The 27,761-nt window shown below is 32.4% G+C and overlaps 1 protein-coding gene across 1 annotated transcript in view; it reads right to left on the bottom strand.

Annotated features, from left to right (window-relative positions):
* The window catches only part of LOC111036291 (alpha-mannosidase 2), a 147,387-nt gene that overhangs the window by 10,573 nt on the left and 109,053 nt on the right, over nucleotides 1-27,761 (bottom strand). The window contains exon 4 of the mRNA XM_022318285.1: nucleotides 1,095-1,228. Within this exon, the coding sequence (XP_022173977.1) occupies nucleotides 1,095-1,228 (134 nt within the window). The remainder of the gene's footprint in view (nucleotides 1-1,094; nucleotides 1,229-27,761) is intronic.

The following is a 27,761-nucleotide window of genomic DNA, read 5'->3' as shown; positions in this document are numbered from 1 at the left end:
TGCCGTGGAACAGAGGTTCGAGTGGAACGACGACGACGACGAGAAGACGGAAAGCTGGAAATTATTTGAGCTATTAAAAGCGTACTCGAGGATACGGTAATAAATTCATTGTACTTTTGTGAATTTAAGTCGGGGAACGAGCAGCGTCGAGGAGGCGGTGTGTATAACTGCTGCGTCGGGATCGTGACCAATAATAATATTTGATTAGAGAGGGGGGCAATCAGCTCCGAGCTCCAAGTCTTTAAGGAGCAAACATTTAAAATTGTACAAAATAAAAAATAAATATACCGAAATAACTGTAATAATAAGGGTTGTGTGAAAGCGAGTATAAATTGTTGTGAAACCTAATTGTAAAAAAATGTCGGTCGATCTGCTAATGTTTTTTAAAATAAAAATCTTATTAATGCAGTCCGCAACTTGACTGAGTTACTTGAGTTTAAAGCAATTAATTATTTTGTTTATATCATGTAAATTATTTTAAAATTTAAATGAGAAGAACGTCTCAGAATTATATATAGCGAAGTTTAATGGATTTATTGCTGGTAAAAAATGTCACAATATGTATAAGAGTATATATTATTCTAGAACACGACAATTCTGATATCCATTGGAAATAAAATATAAATAATAATTATAGTTGGAAAATGATCAAAATGGTGGTTTGAGAAGACAGGCAAATTGAATCTTTGTATATAATATAATATAGAGTTATGAAATGCCATAAAAATGAAAGAAAATCATTGGAAATTAGATTTGAAAGCAATTATTATTTTAAGTTGACATAATACGAGTATTGTGCTCCGCACGTATATATATATATGTAAGGAGGGAAATGCTTTTCGCGGCATTGACGAACTTAATACAATATATAGGAGGATCAAATCAAAGTGGAAAATGTTTAGTTGAGATCTCGACCAATATCGTACACAATAATATAATAAGTAAATAACAAAAATAACAGTGATGAAGTGTACCTATCTAGTGGTTGTTATTATTGCATGGCTAGACTGTTTTATTATATTATATGTATATATAACGCCCCGCTGTACGCGTTTGCTCTGTTAATGCGATTTCATCATATACTATTATATTACCTTCGATCAATTGATCCAGCATGGCGTAGATGTGAGTTGTTGCCTCGTCCGTCATCACCCATCCTCCGGTAGTGATCTCCAAACGTCCTTCCGCCAGTAACCGCTGGACCACTTTCTTTTTCGTTGGATGAGCGCTGAAAAAATACAATAAAACAATAAAATAACGTACCGATACAGATTTGTCGTTAAAGGGGTAGTTGTTTTGTATGTACATATATTTTTTTTCTCATACAAACTATACGAATTAGTGTAGTCGAAAACTTATCGAAAGCGCACAGGCTCGCGATTTAAAGTTTGAAAAAAGCATTAAACTTTTTTCACAACATCACCTGCTATGAATTTATTATATTTACAAATTAAATGTTTGTCAGTAAAACAGGTTTTTTTTTTAAATATTTAAACACGATCCTGGTGCTTACGGAATTATAAATCGTAATGAGATAAATTGAAACTATTTTTCAAAACCTGTCACGAGTGATACTGTGATACAATTAACGCTCAAAACTTCTGTACCTATGTATTGCACGCTATACACAGTCATCCATATAACTTCCGATTTCGATATTTAAATCAACTTTTTTGATATTGTTTGAAGTATTTAAGACACCATATTTAAGTTTATATTCAATAGGGTTTTTTATGAGGTGTTATAAATATTCCACATTGACACTGTGCGTTTTATAACATTTTTTTGCTTAAATAATACAAAAATCTGTGTAAAAATAAATAGGTATTGGAGTCAGTAAGGATCACCATTATGGACTTCGTTCTGCGCTTTATTTGTAAGACTGTAAGACTATGTATTAAGATAGCTCCAAAACTCTTTTATTATTAGTCACACGATTTTATCAATTTACTTCATCCACCATAGGTGTATGAGACGAATTATTTTAGTGATTATATTTTACGCTTGTTTTGGGCTGGAGATCGTTCTGTTTCAGAATATTATTAATCGCAGAAAACGTGTATATATTAATCGGAAGTACCAATAAAAAAGATTTTCAAACGAAATCTCTTAATACTTTATAAATTGATAAATTATAATAATATACGAAACTCGAGGATTTCGCATCCTTCCTCAATTTCTGCATTTTTATTCTATTAATATTATACAATTATATACAATTTAGTCTATAGCAGTAAATATCCACATTTTTGTTTTTACATATATTAATATCAAAAACGTATTAGCGTTTCAATTTTTGAAATATAATTGTGATTCCTTTAAAATGATAATCACGTACAATTTTAATTTATTCCATTATTCGGCTATATTTAAAAACATATTGTAGTAAAATGAGAATTTACAAAAATATATGAACATGGATTGGCTTGACTCTTTGAAAAAAATTGTACCAGAATATTTATGAAATTTGATTTAATTAATAACTCCGCGTACTTGGTATACCATAAAAATTACAAACTGTATTTTATGTTTAAAAAATATTAAACGACGTGTCAAAATTGATTTAGGAGACAATTAAGCACGTAAAATGGGTTTTACATTCCGAGTTTTTTGTATACTGCAGCAGCATCCTATCAATAATATATTTTATTAGTGTCGAACTTTAATGGATGTTTCCAATTAAATAATTTTCGTGTCAGATTATGGGTACCTATGTTCAGTGCATGTACACTATGTAGTATATACATATAATGTAGATAGAATATAGCGAATATATTTTATGGTCGTGGTGTATTGGTGTGTTGTATATAATTATTATTATGTTACAATACGCGCAAGTACAACTTGTGTTACAATAAAAATTTATAAATGTTACCATTTAGATAAAAGCACGATTTTTTGTTCACGTGTAACTAACGTGCAAGACAGATCTAGCAATAATTTTACAGAAAACTATAGAAAAAAATAACCATAAATTAAGGAAAAAAGGTATTGAAATAATCAAATTTTCGAGTACCTAATATAATGTTTTAAATAATCTTAAAATAATAATTCAAATAAGCTCCGATTTTTGGTACAGTTTTAACCCCGTCTATGTTAAAGTTTACCACCCAGATCAGAATATATATATACTATTGATGAGATAATTTTTACTTCGATCAAAATAATCTGTGCAGAATTATTTCGGCCAATGCATTATCAAAATGTAGGTATGTATAGGCAGGAGAGATAAGTTAGCAAGAAATAAAAGCTAATCCACTATTGTACTCGTGGGAACAATAGTGTATTTATAGGACGACCTCTATACCTATAATGTATATATATATATTATATATACGTCTACTGCTCGGAAAGTAAGTTTCTATTCGGTGTACGGTTATTTTTTTCCCCTCCGAGAAGAGATTTATTCGTGCAAAACGCCCGCAGTAGTTTTTTTGCAATGTTTTTAATTACTATATACACCTAACGTCATGTCTTAAAACGTCCGCTCAAAACGAGAAAACCTTTGAAAACCTCTTCCGAGGCGATTCTGACACTCGCATATTGTATAATATATACCATTACACATATCATTAAATATTTTGACGGTTTATTTCCAAATAATAATAACCGAATGCGAATATAAAGGCGTCATAGGGCATGGCCTTTGAACACTATTATATACTGCGGTCATAGTATAACATACAATAATTTCGTTGTGATATTATATTGTTATTTGTTTCCTGAAAACGCGATCCAAGCCGCAGCAATACACTAGCGATACTTGTATTTTTTTGTACTCTTTTTCAAAATGTAGTGGTTGCTTACGATTTTTCGATACACGCATAGGTTGGTATGCAATAGCTGCTTGTTCAGATGTGCATTTCTGCTGTGGCTGTATTATAAATGGCCGAATTAAAATAATTAATTTAATACCCATTACCTGGTTAAAGTATCTATATGCATAATAAATAATATATGAAATGGCATCGCGTTCGTTATACGTAATAATAATTTGTATAAGCGCTTTGAACATATTTAATATATTCACAGAACATTTCCTGAAATATTTTATTATAATTTATAAACCATCATTTGTGTTAGCTTAACGTTTCTGAAAACGCGAACTTATAACAGTCAATAATAATTTTTAATTGTTGAAAACTACGGAAATCCTACTATCCGCCTGATCACTGAGCACTGTGAAGGTGGGGGAGGCTGAACAAATCGCTGTAGGTAAGCCTATTTTCCCGCTGGTTCTCGTATTTTGAACTGAGCGCATTTGCGACAGCATAGTAAAATTACATAATATAATGCATATAATTCATAATTATTCAATAATATATTATATTTTCACCTCTATTTCGTTATTATCGATAATACCTATGTGATGCACAAAACGTAATAATTGGTCGATGTATCGGGGCGAGCAGCTGCAGCAGGACCACCGCAGTCGACTTACAAACTGACTTAAACATTATAATATCAGAAAGACCTACAGTCGACAGCGAAAAATAAATGTCTGAAAAACTGCTCGTCCTCGATCATTTTTAAGCCCGTTTGTATAGCGGACACTTGTGGTGAGCGGCGAATCAATGCACAGCTGCTCTCGACGACTGCAGAGCGCCATGAAAAATTATACTTTTATTTTCATATTGATAGCCATCGAAACCACCGCCGAGTTAGGTGAAAACGACATTTACAATAATTATTATTTATTGAGGGACCGAAGAACACGCGTCTCGTAGATACCATGTCCACATTATATTAATAATATGTATATTGTTTATGCACCCACGTTTCGGGACCGCACGTTTGAAGCGAATTATTAATATTTAATAATTATTAGGCTAGATAGAGGTATACAATATTGACCACGTAGTCGACTGCACATGTATATATGGTCGAAAATAGGTATAGGTACGTCAAACCGACACCTGCAAACGATAAAGTTGATTATACATATCGTTAGCCGGTACACGGACATCATCAGGGTCCCACAATGTAAAATCACAATTTATACTATTTTATTATTATCGTATACTCGTATCGCGTTTCAAGATTTAAATTCTAATCGAAAATATTTATGTAAGTACTACATAAAATAATAATGCGCGTATTACGCGTGCGTATATATAGGTATAGCTACTCTAATCATTATTTATGCCTCCGTGTATAATATTAATAATATTATAATCGATTCGATTATATACACACGCACACACACACGACACACACACATACAGACACACACACACTCGCACATATCGATTTACGAGACATTTGATGTGCTCGCGATCCGCGTCTCAAAGCTGCATATATGCAGTGGCTTAGAGTCGTGTCAAATGTGATATTTTTTTTAAATCGAAACGTTTTATATATTTACAATATTTACATATATTCATATATTTGTACAACGTACTTACTTGTACCTCTGCGATATATATACATATACACGCTTAAAGCGGCAGCCGGACCGGTACAAACAACGTAATTACAATAATATCAATGCCGATCTACGTGTATTGCGTCGATTCAATAAGACTGGGACTTAGGAGTAATATTAATCACGTTCACCTGACGGATTATTCTTAAATCTGTATTAATAACCGGCTAAACACGACGATAAGAAACTCGCAAGACATAAATACATATAATAATATATTTTGAATATTTTATTATAGGTAGGTATACTCTATAGACGTTATAGACGCGCTTAAAAAAATGCGAATCATTTATTATTATATTAAATAATCGTATCATTGTACGCATACTTAAACGCCAATGGGCAAAACGATCTAAAAAATCGACTTAACGCAATATAATTACATATTTTATGTACCTATATACTATATAGGTATATGTATAATACTGCAGTATTTGAAAGATTCATAAAATATAAAATATGAAATAGGTAGGTACTTGCTATACAATTATGAAATATTTCAGTGAAACTATTCAGGAATAATTAAATTATATTTTAGAAATATAAAGGAAACACTTTATTGTATAAATTGAATTGTTATTGGTGTATATTATACAGTCTTCAGTCTGTTTTTCCTTTATAAAAGGCGGCTAATCTAGAAGAAGAAAAAATGCAAATGTATAGGGACTTATCGTTCACTTTGGCTATTTATATGCATAAATAACCTATAAGTTTATTCGGAAGTCATCTTATAAAATCAATTAGTTGAATGATGTTCAAGCTTGTATCGACATGACGTACATAATAAAAATATTAAAGTAGGTAGGTAAAGATTTATAATGAGTGTACAAGTCTAAACGTAAAATAGTAGAAGAAAACTGATGATAAAATATAACATTTAGTATAAAATAATATATCATCTAATCTTTGTGGGAAGTTTAACCATTTTCTACCAAGCAATGTTTACATACCTACCTAATCAAGTGAAAAAAACACTCGATATTTCGTGATTTTGTTATACATTTCCGGGCTTCAAACATGACATATTATAATACAGGGCGAAGTTTATTGTACTTATATACCTTTAGGCTATTGTCGGTAATAAAATATTAACACGGTTATGTTTTTGGGCTTAACTTCTTTTTAACTAATTTTTGAGGGGCTGATTTTTGTAACGCTGTGACGCTGCGTTCGTTGCTATCGAAAATAAAATTTCATTTCATTTCTTACAAAATGTAACATGCTCCTAGATGTTTTTCAATTGCTATACTGTACCTAAAAACATATCTATATGACTCAACAGTTTTTCTTGCAGAAAAAAAATGTCTATTTTATAATACGCTACTAATAATTATTTTTTATACAAAGTATTTTATGCTAATCACCCAAACTAAAATGTCTTAAAAACACAATAGGGAAGGGAAAAAATCGCACATATACCTGTGCAGTGGACGAATTTCTAGGCGAACATAATTTCGTCATAATATTCTTCCACTCCAGTTAAACATAATTTAATACATCATGCTTTTATGCATAATATTAATATTATTTTTACGATCATAATGATATGCAACGCACGAAAATCCGGTCTGGATAAACGCTCGCCTATACATTTGTCATTCTACGACAGCCCGAGTCCGTTGTATTATTTCGCATTTCGACCCTCCGTATAATTTTTTACACAAATATTGTGAATAATTCTTCGGAATAATTGGCCGGCATATTAATAGACCTGTTACTTTTTATAGTCGCGCGTAAAAATGATCCGAAACGAATTTAATTTATATATAATATATGATGACGTACAGTGTCTCTAAAACGTATTATTATTAGTTCCACATTCGCGTTTTAAACTACTTATTATATTATTATATTATATATTGTATATGTGCTTTTATATTTTTTTTTGTCACATAAAAAAAAAAACGTACGATTTATTTATCGTACGTTATAATAATAGTAAGTTATAAACGCTGCGGCGTTATAAAAATGTAAATTTTTTCCCTTCAACCGACTTGTTTTATTATTATTGTTCATAAGTTGTTACGAGGGAACAAAAAAAAAATCGACCGGCGAGCAATCGTAATTCGTAGGAATGCAGCAACAGTCGATATTATATCTGCAACGTTCAATATAATATTATATTGGATAACATTGATTTTATACGATCTATAATAAATAATAGGTAGTTCAATATTTTGTATTCTGAAACACTACGATTCGCACATATAAGTACCTACTAGCTTCCCATGTACTTACTGTGTGATATTATGATTTATGATATTGGTAAATATCACATTATAATACGGCGATTAATACTGGATAACCAGAATGTTACCACCGAGGTTGATTGGTACAATTTGTTTAGACCTAAATACTAAAAATACCAAACGTTGCAGCAATGCAACTTATGCAACCTGACACAGCATTGATCTCTCCCCTTGGATCCGTCTCTGGATGCAACGCGTATATAAAAAAAAAATGTATACGGAACCAAAATGACCGCCTTCAAAGTTACATCACCGATCGCATTAAAAGGAACTCACTGCAGCACTCGTCATTTCTACGTATAGGTATACATATAATATCTTTATATCGATTGTAAAGTCCTATCTTACGGTCTGATGCCGATTTCTCAGAAATATCGAAGCACGGCATTTCGGAGTGAAGTGTTTCCCCACAAACACTGTACCTATATAATGTAATACGTGGCGCCGGGTCGAGAGGTAAAAAAAAAAAATATAATATTTCACGTAAATTTCGAGCTGTAGCAGCTGTTGTGGTGTTACACGCGTAAATACGTCATAAATGATATGCGGCGGCGGCTGGCCATTAGTCGAAAACGACGCGATTTCCAGTAACCGATAAAAAATGAATAAAAAAAAAAAATAACAATATCATAATATATTATATAATATATATGCGCGCGCACACAAACACACGCATACACACGCACACACAGCAGTGTTCTACGTTTAACACCGCAGAGAGCGCCGTCGTTGCCACCGCTGTCGAAATGTCAATGTCAATATTTGGTATTTTGGTGTATATAATACGTAGACAGTCTCACACATATTATATACATACATCATACATAATATGCTAAGTGTACAGTAGTTATGATAATTTATTATAGCGAATAGTGGAGAGCGTCTGAGTTCATATACATATATCTGCACAAAAAACAAAACCCATCGCGAGTATGATCGTGGAGAATACGTCTTAATACTTATGTGTATAAAATATAATTGCATCCACCCAGTAATTATTACTTTATTGTATACCCTTGTATTATTATTATACATAGGTAATTATAGTTACACAATATGTGCACAAGACTCACGAGATAAATGTCCTGTGTACATAGAATGGCCATAATATTATTTGCGTGAGCAAATATCTGCTGCAGGGACATAATAATAGGGCACTAGAATAAAACCAGATCGGTTTCTTTTTTAAAATTTATTTTAACGACCATTTATAAATATATTTAATAATAATAATTTTTTTAAATTTTTTTTTATTTATTCAATAAATCGTAAACGTGATTTTATACAACTATTCAAATCCAAACAAATTAAAAATCACTCAATAACAATTAGGGTATTGTAAATAAATATATTAGACGAATTTTATCGGTTCAAAAGCTTGCGGTGATGTAATACAATGTTCTTCGTCTGAAATAGTCCTTACAGCGATTTAAAAATATTTAAAATACGTGGGCGTGATTTTTTTTATGTGCATTTGAAGTCAAAATGTCGATGATACCGGATATTTAAACGAAAAATAACGATTTTAGTTATTTTTAATTCAAAAAATATTAATCGAAGAGTATAAAATGTAAAATAATAAAAATGTTTTCTTGTTTTTTGGGGGAGACGCCACAGATTCCACATTCTTAGGCTCTACCTATGTGAGTCAATACGATAACATCAAGATGGTTTATATAATTTTGATTTAAGAAACTGAATACTCATAATAAAAATACAGACATACATATTTCATAGTGCCTATAATAATATAATATAATATTATATAAATATATTTTTATTATTGACAATCAGCGGAATCTATGGTCACTGGACATTACTTTGCTATTTTTTTTTACAATTTCGATACTTATATATACTATAGATAACTTTTTTAAAAATTATTGAATATAAGATATTAGCATCTAATATACACACTTATATGTATATATGCGAGATAGTTTTAAAGGAAAAAACACATAATTATAAAGTTTTTTTTAATTGTGGGTTTCTATACTATACTCTACAAGTTTACATATAATTATATTATACAGTTATAAATTTATAATACCTATACCTACATTTAGATTATTGATTATACTTTTTCAGAATGTAGAACTATAATAATATTTAGGTAGTGTCTGCCGTCTGGTAGTGATACTTTGACGTTCATGCGTATATTATTATTTGTCATTTTCTCAAACAGTCTTTTAGGAAAAAGTCCAAAACTAGAAAAACTCATCAAAGTTCCAGTCCTCGTATCCAACAGAGTCTAGACCTATGTATACAGACAGACTGTGCCTGAGTGCGCCTACCCATGTCCACTGATCACCCACTCACCATTAGGCGTATACCTATATAGTATATATAATATATATATATATACGCAATGTGCACAATGATGTTTATGTGGAATTAAAGTGCACGAAAAGTTCCGCGAAAGCGAATGACAAACCAAAAATTCACTCAAACAATATAAAGGTTGTATACCTACGCGAAACTGCAGTAGTAATTTCCGGGCGTTCTGTTATTGCGTGCACATAATTGGCAAGTGTGTGGGGACAGGATAGTACGGAGAAAAGCGTTTTCGTCTGTTTTTATGTTTCGCCTTTCGTCTTTTATCTCTTCCGGCGAAACGAAACTGTACCAGCACACCACTTCAATATACACGCCATGTCGCCATCGAGCCTCGGCCGTGGGGTCGAGGAGGAGACGGAGTCTGCGACTTATTGGCCGGGAAGGAAACTCGCGTCTTTATTATATGATATTATATGTATATACACGTCGGTTCGGATCGTGATATTATGACACTATTGTATTTATAGACAGGGCGAGCCGGAAATTTATGCTGACAATTTTTTCGCAATACATTTCAATAAGCCGCGGTGCATACAAAGTGTTCATTATAGAAACGTAACGGGCGGGGACAAAAAAACAAAAAAAAAACAAAATCTCATTTATATATAATACGCCCCGACGGGGGTATACAGCGAGTATAACGAAAAAGAAATTTGCTTATTTTTTCTCCGTCAAAATATTAGTTGTGGAAAAAAAATATTATAAATAAAGAGAAAATATAAAACGTCGGTGCGCGCGCGCACACACACACACACACACACACACACACACACACACACACACACACCACCGAACATAATATTTGTATTGTTGAATTATTCAGGCTTTCTAATGAAGACATTAAAAGCTCACTATATAATAATATATATATGCGCCCCCTCCCCGCTGCAGTGGGCCGTATCTGGCGCGTTAACCTTATCCGGAAAAACATAAAATGTACGATTTTCTTTTGCCGGCACTCCACCAAAGTTAATGAGTTTTTTTTCCTCTCGCGTAACTGGTGTTCTCGTAATTATTATGTCGTTAAACGTTTTGGCTTATTTTCTCGTTTGCTCGGGAAATTATGTTTTTCGGCCGTCGCGTGCTCACAACTATTATTTTCGTTCTTACAACGAATCCGAGGTCCGACGATATCGGTCGACCCATTATTCTTCGTCTTCTCGCCGCTATAAATTACTATTATTGGCCGACCACCCCGCGCCCGCATAGTCGAGATCGCATGGCCGAAAGGTGGAGAGGGGGCTAGGGGGGTGGCGGTCGAGCGGTGATAGAGTATCTGCACACCCGCAATTGACTGCACAATACAAGGTATATGGGAGTAATAAAGGTTTCTAGATTTTTATTTAACCCTCTAAAACAACATGTCCGTTCCCGCCGCGGTGTATGTGTGCGAGCCGCGTGTTGCGATGTTATATAATTTTTGCCCATCGATATTTTCCCATTATTTTTCCTATTTTTAAAATTTTTTTTTTGTTTGTAACATTTGTTGTTATTGTTTTTTGGCGTCGGTCCACTGCCGCCGCGAACGCGCCCGCGTTTCCGAACACATAAATAATACACCGGACGGCCGACGCACTATCAGTCCCCGTGAAGTGTGCGATAATAAATAATAATATGTTTTGCATCTTCAAATAATATGTAAAAATATTCAAACTAGATTCGGCGCGCACCGTAATCGCGACATCGCGCGAAACACACATTTGCATGTAATTTGCGTGAATTATACACGAGCACAAAGTACCTACCGCCGCCGCGTGGAGAAAAAAAAATTACAAACACATTTACCTACACCTATGTTATAATATTACGGGAATGCATATTGTATAGGTACGCCGCGCCGCCGTGGAGTTCGGTCATATAAATATACATATGGTTTTCGAGAGTTTTTTCTTATTCTTTTCGAAATGCAATATATGACCAGATAGACTCTGCGGAGGGTATATATAGGTACCTCTATACGAGACCTACGCTTGTACATATATATATATATTTCACGGATAAACGGAATTCTACGGTTTTTATTTCTTATTTTATTGTGATGCTAAATTTTAATGTTTTTTTTTTCCCGCATATATTAAAACTAACGTGCCCGCCTCTAACATTTAGGATTAAGTACTGCGCTGGGGAAAAAACTAGCCAATGCTATATTATAAGTAGGTAGGTAGCTATTATGTTCCACAATCTGATGAAATTTTACACCAATTGTGTGCGCGATGATATAGCGCGCGTATACTATGTATGGTATTTAATATTTTAGAAACAGCCAAACTTTTTCCATTTCACGTCGTACGCGAGGCACGTCATATGGTTTGATACAATAGGACCTACATTGTATGCCTGTATATATACAGTATGATATTATTACCTATTATATTTTATACGCTTTCATCGTGGCCGTTTAAACAGGTACCTATATGTATGTATGTTGACCGCGCGGTATCGTATATATATTCAGATAGAATATACACCTATATATATATACACACACACCGCATAACAGCTGTATATTTACGAGGAAACTATAATATGCACGTGTTACTATACGGTGTACGAAAAATTATAACAAGTTTATGAATTCGAAACCGACTCGGGTATAATACAGCCGCGCGAGTTTTGTCGGATTATAATTTTTTATGATATAAATATATACATATCGCATAACACGATAATACATAAACTTGCGTATAATATAATATAATATATAAATATATAATATATATTATAACGTCGTACACGGTTTATAAATGTTTCATCGAACGGACAAAATTGCGTTTGTAGCTGATATACATCGCGTAGGTACTGTGCGTGTAATATTATTACAGACACTCGATGCAGTCTCCGTACAATAGCGGTGCATAAATCGTGTATTAAACTATACTATATTATGTACAGGGTGATTTTTCGAGCTCAAACCGAAGCGTTAGTCTTATACGTGTTTGAATGATAACATTTCTGAATGTTTGAATTTTTCGTGGAATGCGTATAATATTATAGGAACGTTTAGTGATAATACGAACTCTTCTGTAGCTGTGTGTGTTTAACTTGTGTCCTTTTTCTGCAATACGCAAATCGTTAAACGCAGCAGGGTTTTGTTTGAAAACGTAATCTATGAAATCGAAATTTGAACTAGTAGTTTCTGATAAAAATGTTCAAATATTTATATATTGTCTAACTAAATATTACTGATGAACTTTTATTTTATGTCACATACATCTGTATACATTTAACCACTTACCATATTGGTTCTATAAACGTCTAAACCTAAAACAATATTATATATTTGTGTTCAATTTGGTATTCTCAGTCCATAAATAACTCGCAGCAACTATTTGTTATAGAATTTCGATTTCGGTGCATCGACAGTAACAAATGTACTGTACATAGTTCAACAGATTCATAAAAAAAGGAGATACCACTATTGTACTATTGTAGTTTGAAAAAAATCTGCAGTATCACCTGCACGAGGGATATTCGCATAAAAAAATAAAAATCCTATGGTATTTGCGACAACAAATGTACAATGCACATCAGTACAATGTAAAAGGTCTTTGAGAGTGCCCGTGAAAACCTGCAGACTTTGAAAAGAACACCCGTCGTTTAGCTTAGCAATTCCTTAAACCATAATTCCAATAAAAAAGTTTGCGACCCAAACGCACATAATACGATTACCCTGTATGTATACACACGATATTATAATGTATAATACACTCCGCTTATAAATAATAACTTATGCGACGTACTGCACATACACGCGTTGTTATAAAAGTCATCCGATAACGTTTCGCGGATATATTATACGAGCTGCAGACCCATAGGTTTTCGGCGTGTACCTGTAAGCCGCGAGGTGATTATATATGGTTGCTGTAACATGTACTGGTCGTACACCGGACAACTATATAGATATAAATGCGTACACGAGCGAATGTTTTTCTCTTAGACGCAATGATGCAACATTATAATGTACCTACAGCTAATGAAACGGATTCGGAAAGGTCGCGAAGGTACTGAATATTATGCGAAAGCTGCGCCTCTGACGGAGAAGTGCTCGCAGTGCTTTGATCCGCGACGTGCGCACAGGATCATAGTGAAATTTTGGAAAAAAATTAATTCTTACCGTTTGTTTTTAAAAATGTTCACCTCTTTCGCATGACGGCCGCATACGTTTTTAATTCCTAAGTAGAATAATTTTCTGAGAATTTCAACATTATGCGTTTATCGAAATTGAATTTTAAGCGATAAGTTAATTTTAGAGGCGCACTATACTCGCTCATAATTAAAATAATATGAAATTAAAAATATATGCTGTTACATTTATATTGATTAAATGAAAAATATGTAGTACAATTTAAAAAAAATAGTTAGAGTATAAAACTATCAAAAACTTTGTAGTTTTTGAGATAATGCATGATGGGTGTTAACTGGTAATTTAAAATGATTTTTATGTACATAATTTAATAGCCGTAATATTGGTAATGTAATTATATGTGATATTGATATTATGTCGTATTAATAATTATATGTAATTCGAAAAAAAATTTATTAAAATTTCAGTCTGGCTGATGCACTCAAAGCGCCCTATAAGTACTCCACGGCAGAGGTTCTTTTTAGTTTTTTTGTTTTATTTTCGTTGACACTAATTTCAGTGCCTACCTCTATTGCCTGTCATATTACTATAGGCCGTAGGCAGCGAAATATTTTTTTTTGGGGGCGGGGGAGGTGGAGTTTATAGAATAAAAATGTTTTTTTGCTAGAAAGTTTTAAAATTTCAAATGTGATTCCATAATTTTTTGTTTGAGTGGGGGTGGGGAGGAGAGGGCCTGAACCCTTCTCCCTTGGCTATTGCCTTGACTCTTGACAGATTGAACGACGCCGATCGTCGACATTTCATTCAATTTGTTTCCATTACGCATCGCGCGCCGGCGACACATTAATCAGGGGCGTTTTTAAGATTATGTTTTGTACTATAGTGTAGTAGTACATAATTATAGGTACGCGTAGGTAGCTAGATGTATATAGCTGGTATTAAGTTTAAACCTACCATACCTGCGTGTTTTATTAATACAGTGGCGGCGCTGCAGAGTGTGTGCGTCCGGTATGTGAGCTGGTATTGAAACGGCGGCGACAACAGAACTTATTATACGATCGAGATACACTCAATATATAGAAGAGCTGGGCAAACGGCGACGTTGACCTTTCGGCGATCCCGTGCGCCAACGAAAAGGAGTGAAAAGAAAATATGAGGAAAAAAAACATACTAGAACGATTCGAGACGTTCTGTGGGCGCGTTTATGCGTATAATTATTATTTATCACATAGATATCGGTGTAGAAGGAAAAAAAAATGAGAAAAAGAGAGAGAGAGAGAGAGAAAATAACGAGTCTCGTCTATATGGCACGACGGCGACGCGACGATATACCATTAACAATATAATCCATCACGCGTGGTATTTTTTATGTTTTTTTTTAGATATTATATATTTCCTCTCGTCTGTATTTTTTCTCATATATCGCGAAGCGTATACCCCCACTCGCGGAGGATGTGACTGCAACTGACTATTATACGATTTTTTATTTTTTATCATTATTTATTCGTTCAAGTCTAGTAACAACTAAAAAAAAAAACTCGACTACAAATAAGCGATAATCATCATTATAATAATTACGGCGGCGCGAGGACGAGATGCGTTATGGTGCGGTTTACGAGATCAATAATAGGCATACTAAAATTATTAGACGGCGTGATGTTCTCGCGTAAGGGTGTTTATAATATTATGGATACCTACCGTTTATTATACTATAACGGCAACTGAAATATTTTATGTACTTTTTTATTTCGTGCAGAGTTAAACAATAATCGACGGTCGCGGTCGCGGGATAATTGTTGCAGCAGCAGGTTGATATTATAATTATTGCGAGAGCGGTGTTTGCGACGACGATATTTTACACGAGCACAGCCGCACAGGACGATGATTCTCTTAACAGTTAACCGTGAACACGTTTTTTTTTTGCATCCTATAGGCACCTATTTCATTTTGCAAATATTACGGTACCCCGCAGAGAAATGAGTGGCAGGTATTTCCCGCTCCAATGGTGCGCAATGAATTTATTTTCGAGAAAAGGACGCATTTACCTAAGGTAATTAATAAATTGGCTAACATTGACTCTAACCTAAAGGCATCTGGTATATGAGGTTATTCTCTATCGGTGTCATCATATTGTCTATTTGTGTCGCCCAAATAATAATATGTACACGCTCAATGCTCATAATTATTGTTCAAAAGTTAATTTGATATTATTTCAAGAAGTTACCAGGACGTGTAATGTTTTATTTACGTATCATTTCACCGCTCTACATATAAACGATCTAACCTGGGTGGGCGAGTTGGTTTGGTCGCATGTAGCGTATCCCTAAATTATCTACAGTTTACAAAAAACTGCATGACGATTACGGATACCTATATATTAATAGTTGTTCAGACTTGTTCTAGTACCAACTATCATGTTACAAAAATATTAATTTAAGTCTCACATGTACCTGCCTACACTGATAGATGGATTATTAACCGAATCCCTTTCAACATTTCGTTCAAAATAATATTTTATAAGAAGAAAATGTTTGAACTATGAAAATAATAAACCGGTAGACATAGTATTATATCGTACAACTGCCGCATATGGCTGAGCAAAATAACAATTTACTCGATGTTTATTAATTATTTATTTCGTGATGCATAATCGGAATGCGGATACGTTAAGAATACAGTCGATTTCGGAGCAAACTCCGATACATCGACAATAACCTATAGGCCATACTACACAATAACGTAGGTACACGTACATAACGGCAATATTATTATGAATAATATGTAAGACGATCGAAAAATGGGTATTTGAATAAAACACTTAATAACGCTAGAGGCTGTAAATAATAAATATATACGCGTAGATGTATATCGTGTACCGAGCGCAGGTGATCTGTAAAAATAAGATTGCGCATACACGTTTATACTTGACGAGACGTGTTAACCACACGAATTAAAGCGAATTCCGTGCATAAATATAATAATATTGTTGTTGCAGCTTGGGCGTCCATAAAATTTGTGGATTTCATTTTATATTATTATGGTAATAAACTAACACTAATGAGCAGTAATAAAGTCCGAAAATACGGTCGTCAAATCAATAATATTTTCTTCGCGAATGTTTATTATATTTTAATCAACACTAAACTGCAGTGATGACCGATAATAAATTTGTCACGATTAAAATAATATGTAAGTGTTAATGAATATTAACAAAACAAGTGCGTGTTTGAATTTCAAAATAGGTACTGCAGCTATGCTGCGCAGTGATACGCGCATATTTTTTCGTATAAAATACGAGTTTACCATATATGTTAAGGAGAACCAGATATACTAATAAATACAAATTATACATTTTAACTTTATATCTAGGCAGTAGATAGGTATGTATTATACCTACATATTATATTTTGTTGGTTTAAAAAACGAACGTTGGCTGAAAGTTCTATAAGCTCTAAACGAATCCATAACTATATATCCCGGATACGAAAAATCAAATCAATACAACACCTAGTCGATTATGACAAATATCGGTAAAAACAGAATCAAAAATCAAAAGAAAAATTCACAAATGGTCTAAAGAGATTATCAGAATTGGGCATGGGTACTAAACAGTATACTTATCCGTGGCAATGTGTATGGCTTAATATAAGGTTATACATGTCCTATGTGCTTAACCCAAGTACCAATCAAACATTTATTATACAGAATATTACACTATTACAACAGAATGTTTCCAGGCAATACGCAAAAGGAAAGAAAATAGCAACATATACAAGCAACTATATGAAATCCCGCAGCGACCTCAGTTTGGATGAACCAATAAAATAATACATTTTCTAAAACGGGCGCAAATCCTTTTGCCCAAAAACGACTCTTCTCTCTTCGACTGGGTATGATAAAGTAGTTTCTTCTATTCGCCTAAAAATATCTGCATTCTCTTCGACCACCGCGGTTTCGCGTTCAACATTTTGGTAAGAATTGACTCAGAATTATAGTTTAATAAAGCTATTTAATACTACCCTAAGGGTTTTGAACAATTTATCATAATACAATTTTTTCATTCTTATTGAATAAAGATGTTGTGGAATCTGCAGAATTATTAATCACTTGCAACGTTACAAATCTAAACAAACCAATTTAGATAATACGTGAATTATTTATTATTACTGTAATTGACACCTAATATTATTATAGTTTATAACAATTTTTGCTGATGCCTAAGATCAAGTCAAACAACTCAGACCTATCTACACGATGGAAGTTAAAAACCAATGATGATAATAATAATAATAATATATATTTGCACATCTTCCGGACACTCATAATAATATATCGCTATTATTTATTATTCACAGCTATTAAATTAACACGGAGCACGTATAACATGTGTATACGATACTCATTTATTTTTCCTCTGAAAAATACCTACATCTTATACATTTTATTGTACATACCCATATTACACCGATAATAATAATATATATCTATATAATAAGCACCTAATAAAGAATAAATAATCGTGATGGGGCTCTATAATACGTATGTGCCGACACGAAACGGTTATTATTTTACGATAGTTTGCGCAGATACATATATGTAGGTATTGTATGTGCGGGGAAACGTGTCGGTGGATTCCACATTTATGCATTCGAGTGGAGTCGATTTTCCGGTGTGTTTTGAGCGCCTGCGATTTCGCCGCGCCACGCCAGCGGCGCCGATTATACATTTAACATCGTATCCCAAACAGAAAAACGGTCATATACCAGTGTGTACTATATACCTATATAATAATATAAGATATGCGAATAAAGTTCAACAGCTCCACGTGTTAACTGTTTAAAAATTAGTACTTGCATCTTAAAATTCCTCGCACGCACGCCGAATTCGTTAATCAGCTACAGCTGTTGCAGCGGCCGGCTAAATGATAATTACTTCCGCTGTTGCACAACATTTTTAACATTTACCATGATATGCCTCGGAGTTTGATGGGTTTTCGAAAATCTACCAGTTTTGTCCAGAATAATATGAACAATGAGTAATATTATAGTATTATTATTGTGGCTTGGCGTGGTGCGGTTACAATCGCGGTCACGCAACGTGATTGAGAGTACCTACGAACCTTCCGCTTCCACTAGTTCCCGGATGGGTGACCACCCGGGTTCTTATAGTGGTAAAAACCTTGCCACACATACAAGAGTTGCCAAACCAACCGTACCAACCCAACAAAAACCGTAATCCCTACAATAGCTAATGGTCATAGTTGCCGGGCTCAAGACCAATAACAAAAAAATATATTATTGTTATAACTTATAAGACAGGTATTGAACTCCCACACAAACATTTATACACATAGTACTTGAAGAACACTCGGAGAAGTGACCAGCTGACGTCATAGTTTACCTTAGGTTATGAAAAAAACCTCTTAATGGGGGTGGGGTCTTTTTATAACTTTTTTATTTTATTGGTTAACAAACCTAATTTACTGCATATTTACTGTTCAGTAGGTATCTTCAAGACTTTTTAACTTCTTACTGTAATTTTTTTTAAATTTTTAAGCTATTTCATTGTTTTATCTACTAACATTGCACAATGACCAGAAAAAACCTGTAATGTATAAATTATTTTTATTAAATTAAAAAAAGTTTAAAAAATGTTGAAAATTAGTATTTTTGAAAAGAAATCGCGTATAATTCCAAGTACTCACTGCAGTTTATATTTTTCTTTTATTATTCTGCAGAATAATACTTTGAATACCTTAAAAATGTCGTTTTTATAAATGTTACCTCTTTGTGAGTACATGCTTCATCTAAGCTCGGTTGGCCACTTCCCCAAAGGACACATATTGTATATTAAATATATGTTATATTGCATATTATACATTAAACAAGCTGCAAGTGCAACGATGGTTTTTTTTAATGATTTTACACCCCCCATCAATATAGACTATACACACCTTCTCAGAAATCAGAGTACATGTAATATTCAAACTAATTATACTATTACATAATATTACAATAATATTATATTTATATAATATAGGCAGTTTCACGTGTTGTTCCACGAAATAATATTTGTTACGAAAACGATTGCGATTGACGTGGGTAAAATATTAATATTACGATATTATATTATAATAGTACGTACGATCGATAACATAATATTATAATACTACGAAAAATAAATCTATTAGAGATAAATTAGTCCTTTAGTTGAAATATATACAGCTATATATATGTATATATTATTATCGACTGCCCGCAGAAATAAAGTTTATAATATTAGTCATCATTGAAGTAAAATATTTGAAAATGGAAAATGTTCATCGAACTGTTTTAATACACCAATACGTATACATATATATATTATATATTACGAAGAATAATTTGCTTTGTTTTATATGTCTGTCGATCTCTGCAAATGTCAAGTATTATAATTGCGATCACAATTGCAGTCTATCTCGTCGGTTATTTCAATTATTATAATAAAAACAACCCGATCGGCAATAGGAAATTTGATTTTAATTATCGAACTCGAGTTTATTTCGACAAAAGCTGTATTGCTTTGTCATCTCCGTCGGCTGCAGATATATACATATATTATAATATCGTTGTAGAAGATGACAGCGTGTCAACAATCTCAAAACGTAGTTTTTGGAATGCGTTCCTATTCGATACCAATATTATTAAAAATTAATTTTTGTCATAGCATAGTAGAACCGGGGTATTTCGTCACATTTAGCAAAATATTATCTATACACATTGCACAAGTACTTAGGTACTAACTAGGTATCTGGTATTGATAATTTCGTCTAAATTGAAAAGGGGAAAAAACAAGAGTTAGACATTCTATAATCGTTCATTAGATACCGTACCCACCTATTTAAATTATTAAATTATTATGAACACGTTTTTCGTTCATTTGTTGCAGATAGGTTGAACCTAGATAGGATGGACCTACCCATAAAATATATTATGGCCACCTATTATATACTTACACCATCCATATTGTTATTATAAGGTATACGACTCGAGATCCAAACACTTAACAAACAGACATCAACATAATATCGACCGCCGAGAAGTGGACACACACGAGTATTATAACGGTATTTATTCCATAAAAATATAATCACAGATTAAAATAAAATAATATAATATAATCTGTAATATAATATTTTATAAATATATATCAATATAAAGTATGACAATTCACCGAGTCACCTATCACGTTTATACGTATATAAATAACATAATTCTGCAGTAGAAGTGTACAATTTATTATTATGACCACTTATTTTTTGTCTGCAGTGCATATCATAATATTTATTAATGTGAATATAATATTTTGTATCTATTTACTCTTTAGGAGATCGAAAAAATCGAGTCGTATAAACGATGTATTTCGTCTCATTCAATTGTCATGTTAAAACATTCGAGTTTTTAAAATTTTTTTTATATATGATGAGTTCAAAAGGATGTGACGCTAAACATTTTTCACCAAAACTCTTTTTGCGATAATACTATAATAAACAAACTAGAAATGTTAAATAATGTGCATAAGTAGATAATATTTTAGTAATACAATGGTATATTTTATTAAAAGCTATTGAATAATTTTATGATAATCAATATGATAATAAACATATTTTATAAAATACATTTTTCACCCAATCTTTTTTCCTCACCTTTTTAATAAAAGGCAAGTACACAGCGAAACCGGGAAAAAGGGTAATTTTAAACAGCTATTTTTATCACAAGATCTATATTTATACGAAAATAGTAAATATTTTATGGTATGTTTTTAAATTAACATTTTGTGTAGAGACTAATACAAAATCAATGTTAACTGAACGAAAAATCCAATATTATATACAGTTACATTTAAGAGTCGAATTTATTATTCCTTATACACTTGTAATGGTAATTTACAAACTTAAACTTTTAAATTACATTTAAAGCATTTTACAAATGAGAAAAATAAAACTATACAATTTGCATGTATGATGTATTGCTTAGGCCCATATAATTGATCGTAAGTTGGCATCATGAATTGTTGTATGTCAAATGCAGGATAGAATATTATATGATATTTTCTTTTGTTATGTTTAAGTGATATATTTGGGTAGATATAATTTGTTATAATTATACAAAATATGTTGTATTTTCAAGTAATTATACTTTTTAGCCAATATAAATACTATTATTTCGGACCAGATTATCCTGCAAGAAGTCCCATAAATAGGAATTTCGTTTTTTGAATGGGTAAATTAACTAAATAAATATATACATAAACGGCGAATTGACAAATAACAATTACAATATGGTGACAAAAGTTGCTTGTAAATTGTATTTAATGATGGCGGTGGTGGATCGGTAACGTATTGTGTTGCAACTCTGGCGACGGTATATTAATATTATTATAATTAGATATTTTTTTCCACATAAAATAAAAAATCTCCAATTTATGCGCAAATAACATTTAATTGATGCCGTGGAGAGGCGAGTGCGACGATTTGTTTAAATTTTGAGTAATCACCGTTTGTTAAACAAAAAAACCCCGAGTTGAGACCACCACGCCGTTATGTTAATAATAATATTATTAATATATATTTTTCATTTTGAGTATCTAACGGAAAAAAAGGTAAAACGTATTATTTTGTTTATATAGTAGAAACCGTTGGGCGAACGAACGAAATAACAAATTCCGGTGCATTATTTATTACACGTCTCGCCACCGACCGCGATGATCAGGAACTCGTGTTACGAAAATTATTGTGAATTTGTATCATCATTAAATACGATTTTTATATGATATCCGACGATAGTTCTTATACCAATTATACCTATCATCATTATTATTAAGTATGGTATTTTTTTTCTTCTTCCTCTAAACGGAATGAAAAATCGCCAGTTTCCGCAAACATAATATATAGCATGATATAATATTGTCACCGCTGCGGAAACGGGTCCGGCAGTGATGATTTGTTTAAATTTTGAGTAATCGCTGTTGCAAAACACTGCAGCGATGAGAAGCGTAGTAGTACCGAAGACGCGCGGCGGTCGTTACGTTAATGCCATTAATATATTTTCATTTGAGTACCACCGTAAAGGTAAGACTTATTATTTATATTTTATTTTCCGTAGTTAGAAACCGTCCCGCTGACGAACGGAACAAATCGCCGGGCATTTATTACACGTCACCACAACCCCGTCCGATAGGCAAGAATGTATACGCGAACTGACAGGATACCATCGTCGTACGAGAGTTTCGATTTTTGTTCGCTTCGTGCACGAAAACAAAAAATACCCTCTTGATAGGGAGCAACTGATCTTCTATTATTATAACTTACAAACTGATTCACCGACCATGTTCATCCCCCTTTTGTCCTTTAATAATGCAATAATTCTATCTCTGATTATTGTGATTTTTAAGTACACTTGAAGACCATAGTATTTTAAAATAGGTACTTATAGATGTCTTATACAATTTAATGATTTATATGAAGACCATCCACTGTTGTCGTTGATATATTTTGTTAACCAAACGATTCTTTTGATTCTTTCTGAAATTCTGCTAAATTCTACCAGATTCTGAGTTCACTGTTCAATTTTTTATTATATAGGTACTAGTAATCCTTGAAAAAGGTCTTGTATGGCTACATAGCATAAAATAAATAAAATATTTAGTCGCCGAATAAGTTATTTTCTGACAATTTTACAAATTATAACATTTGAATAAATGTAAATTTGTTAGGTACTTTAATTTTTAATAGGTTTATAGTATCATGTAGTCCAATGCGTTTTATCCTTATAGTATTTAAAGTTTAATAACTCAGAAAATAATCGTTTGAATTTCAAAAATATTATAAGATGATACTATATTATAAACAGCTAATTTCGGTTAAAAAGTGCAGTTCTCATTTGAAAAATAATAAGTTTGTATTGCTACAGGACGATCCTTAAATGGTATAAAACATTAAATAATTGAAAATATGGTTCTCAAGTATAAAACATTTCAAAAATTAGATTTTGAATAAATTCGTTATCAAAGGATAAATTATGTGTGAACATGCTTGGTGAATCAACCTGTATACCCGAGACGATTATTTCGTTTACAAGTCTTACTAGAACAAATTGTCGCTCTCTAACACCGCCAAACAAAGGAAATTACACCACCTAGAGGTACATGTTTACCACGTGATTGGATCGGAATAAGATGTTTTGCCATCAAATATCAATGCAAAAACATTTAGGTATAATGCGAGATGCGACGAGGTTGTCGATGTAAGCGAATCTTAGTTTTTGTGTAGCTATTAGCAAATGGCAAACGTTACGAAGCTAATGTACCAATGATTAACAAAATAGACGATTTTCAACACTTTTCATATAAATGTTGCAAAAAATAACAGTGGAAATTATGTACCTAGGTATACCGGGTAAATGAAGTTCTTGCTTACATAAAATAAAAATATAAAAAGTACTGACCGATATATTGGGTAGGTAATTAATACTGAAATTTAATACATATTGTACTACGTTTCGCCACTAAACAAAATATAACCAGTTCATCTCGAATTATTGAAAGTTCGCATTATGTTTATGTACGTATTATCGTTTAAATCTGATATGTATAATTGTATAAATATCGAGTTATCAAATAGTTGTATGTAATTAAGATGAATTTTCATTGAAATTAAAATGATATAGGTATTTACATGCATAACATTCGATATGCAATATCTGCAGTATTAATATAGGTAATAATAATAATAATAATACATATATAGATAAAATCCCTCAGGAGTTCTTCAAGTTATGTAGTATAAAGCTGCGAGTATATAGAACTTAATAGTAGGTACCTATTTTGTCATTGTTTCGGCACTCTAAATTAGTGAATTCTCGAGGGACGATCGTGCGGTGCGGGTTCATACAATGCAGGAGTAACACATTTTATCTGATTCCTCGCCGGCAATATTATGTAGATTGTTCATTCTAATTCCATCGATAAAATATAATATAATGGTAAACTATAAATAGTAACACTAAGATGACAAGTAGGTACTTAATATTTCAATTGTCGAATACACGTCGTGTACAACGAGTTTGTACCGACAAGTCAGATGTGCCTTAACAATATTTTATAATATTATTATGTATTTTCTCTGGAAATATATTACAATTTTATTATTCCATTGAAATTCGATTAATCGACAAAAAAGACTGAAATATATTATTGTCTGTTGAAAGTCAACAACCTGCAGGTGCTGTTGAAAACCGACCGCAATGTTGTTTTCATGAATTTACCGCGGTGAGAAGCTATATATAGTATGGCAATGAATCTAAACCGAGAGGGAACATGGAAACCACAGCGGTCCTGAAAAACTATTTGTTTAACATTGTTTAATTAATGCCGCAGGAGCTTAAACGAAAAACTCGTTTGTCACTCCGAACCGTTCGTTCTAAAGGTATCACTTATACATAAATCGGTTCTCAGAAAATAATATTTAAAATTGGTGCTACGTCGGGGTACGATAAAAAAAAGTTACGGTGTTAATTTTGAGTCCAGAAAAAAAGCCACAGTAAAAGAATCTATAGTACGTGAAAATTTGACACGGAAAAAAATCGACTTGAAAATAATCCACAAAAACCAACCAGTTTCTCTATAAAAATGAATATTAAATTATGTTTTGTTTATTTATATTTATAATATTCTATAGTGATTGAGTCATAATATTATGTTTAATTTTATATCGATATTTTTTTACCATGGAACCCAGAAGTTATATAAATTATAAATAATAATTAAATGATTTGCTATAGCTAATATATAGAGAATTTTACGGAAGAATATAGACACTCTATACAAATATAATAATATATTATCGTTACTTTATCCAACAGGTCATGACACAATTAGCGTTTAAGACGTCTTGGGGGATTACCGAGAATCTTAGGGACTGCTAGATTTGATATAAGTGGGTTGGAGTGAGTGGTTAATCTGTCATGGAATCATTTGTAAAATAGTTTTGCTCCTACTTGAACGGATTTCATCATGAGATCCGAATGTATTGCGTTGTTAGAGACGTATAGGATGATACATTTATTTATTTTCTTAGTGTACATTTTTGGAATATTTGAATTTTGTTGATGTTAGATTGTTTTGCATTGGCCAATGTCGTGCGTTATCCAAATGAAAATATTTATAATTTTATCTTATCCAGATAAAATAAATTCACAGTATCTTTCTATATTATCTAAATGAATAAAATTATTATCTGATTATCTGATTATCTGCAAATTATGAGTTTTTAATTAATTAATATTTTATGAAACCTACATCACACTATATTATCTAAAATATTAAACAGCAAATTACGAATACAATTTGATCTGTCAAAGAAATAAGCTTTATTTGAACCTAACGTATTTATGGATAGGTCTCGAAAAAAGAAAAAGGAATGTATATTCAGTAATATTGAGCTTTACAAGAACTCTGCAGTTGTAATCTCCGGATTCTAGGCATAGAATGATAGAATAAATTCCAATAACCATCTTCCAGGTGAGCTCAAAAGTCTGGCGCTAGAATCATCAGAACACATTTTACACGATATATACTTTACCCACTCATTCCGAGAATATTTGATCATTTGGGAGCGAATCGTACCTACAGTTTTTACTACAGTACCTTCAGGCGGTAAACCGGTCGCGGGCACAGCACTTTTGGAACGGTATGGCAACATCAAATCGTTAATCCTTTGGACAAATTAATATTAATTATTATTTATAAGTTTAGTTTTATAATATTTGGTTATTAGTAAATCCTTTTTTTCTTATCCATTGTCGTTGTTATCAAATAGTATATCGTTTTGCAGGGTTTTAAAACTAGATCACTGAATTATATTGTTATGAAAAAAAGCCATGTGCACATTGTACATGTACGCACATACTTTAATAGTTACTTATAACATTGTCCATCTCCATCAGTGCTACTCTATTTCATTATTTATTATGTTAGAAACGATTTGAGTTTTATTGTAAAAGATTTTAGTTTGTGCATAATATCGTGCATCGTTATACAGCGTTATTTCAAGATTAAAACGTCCAAAATAGTTTTTATAGGAATTTTTGTAATTTGAATCCACTGGATTTTCACCCTATCCAATTATATACCACTACGGCTGTCTGTCACAATAATAATATAATATAACACTGCGGATCTAGAAAAGCTGCTCTATGTACCTACAACTTTACACAAATAATACGGAGAGACGATAATGCGCCATAATAGTATTTAATGATTATCCGTCAACGCAGGATTTCATCAAGGATTATTCTTCATTACTAAGAAATAAAAATGATACTGTTACAATTTTTTTTAAATAGACATGGGTTGGATACAAGTTTTTATTTCTCACCGGCCACCGATTTTCGTAACGCTTTATTAATTGCCATAGCGAGCAACACAAATCAACCATCAAATAAAAAATTAGTAAAATAACATTTCTAACGAAAATTGTGTCACCTATTATACATATTTTTCCACTACACCACTGTCCCCAAAAACATATCTATGATTCCTCAATTGTCTTTGTAGAGGAAAGATGTCTAGTAGCATGCTACTTATAATGTATTTATGTAGCCATTGAAGTCAAAAACATTTTTTTGGA

Source organism: Myzus persicae, unplaced genomic scaffold (genome assembly GCF_001856785.1).
Source record: "Myzus persicae strain clone G006 unplaced genomic scaffold, MPER_G0061.0, whole genome shotgun sequence".
NCBI classification, from domain to species: domain Eukaryota; kingdom Metazoa; phylum Arthropoda; class Insecta; order Hemiptera; family Aphididae; genus Myzus; species Myzus persicae.
The sequence above is the reverse complement of the archived record's forward strand: the minus strand, read 5'-3'. Positions and strand labels throughout refer to the sequence as shown.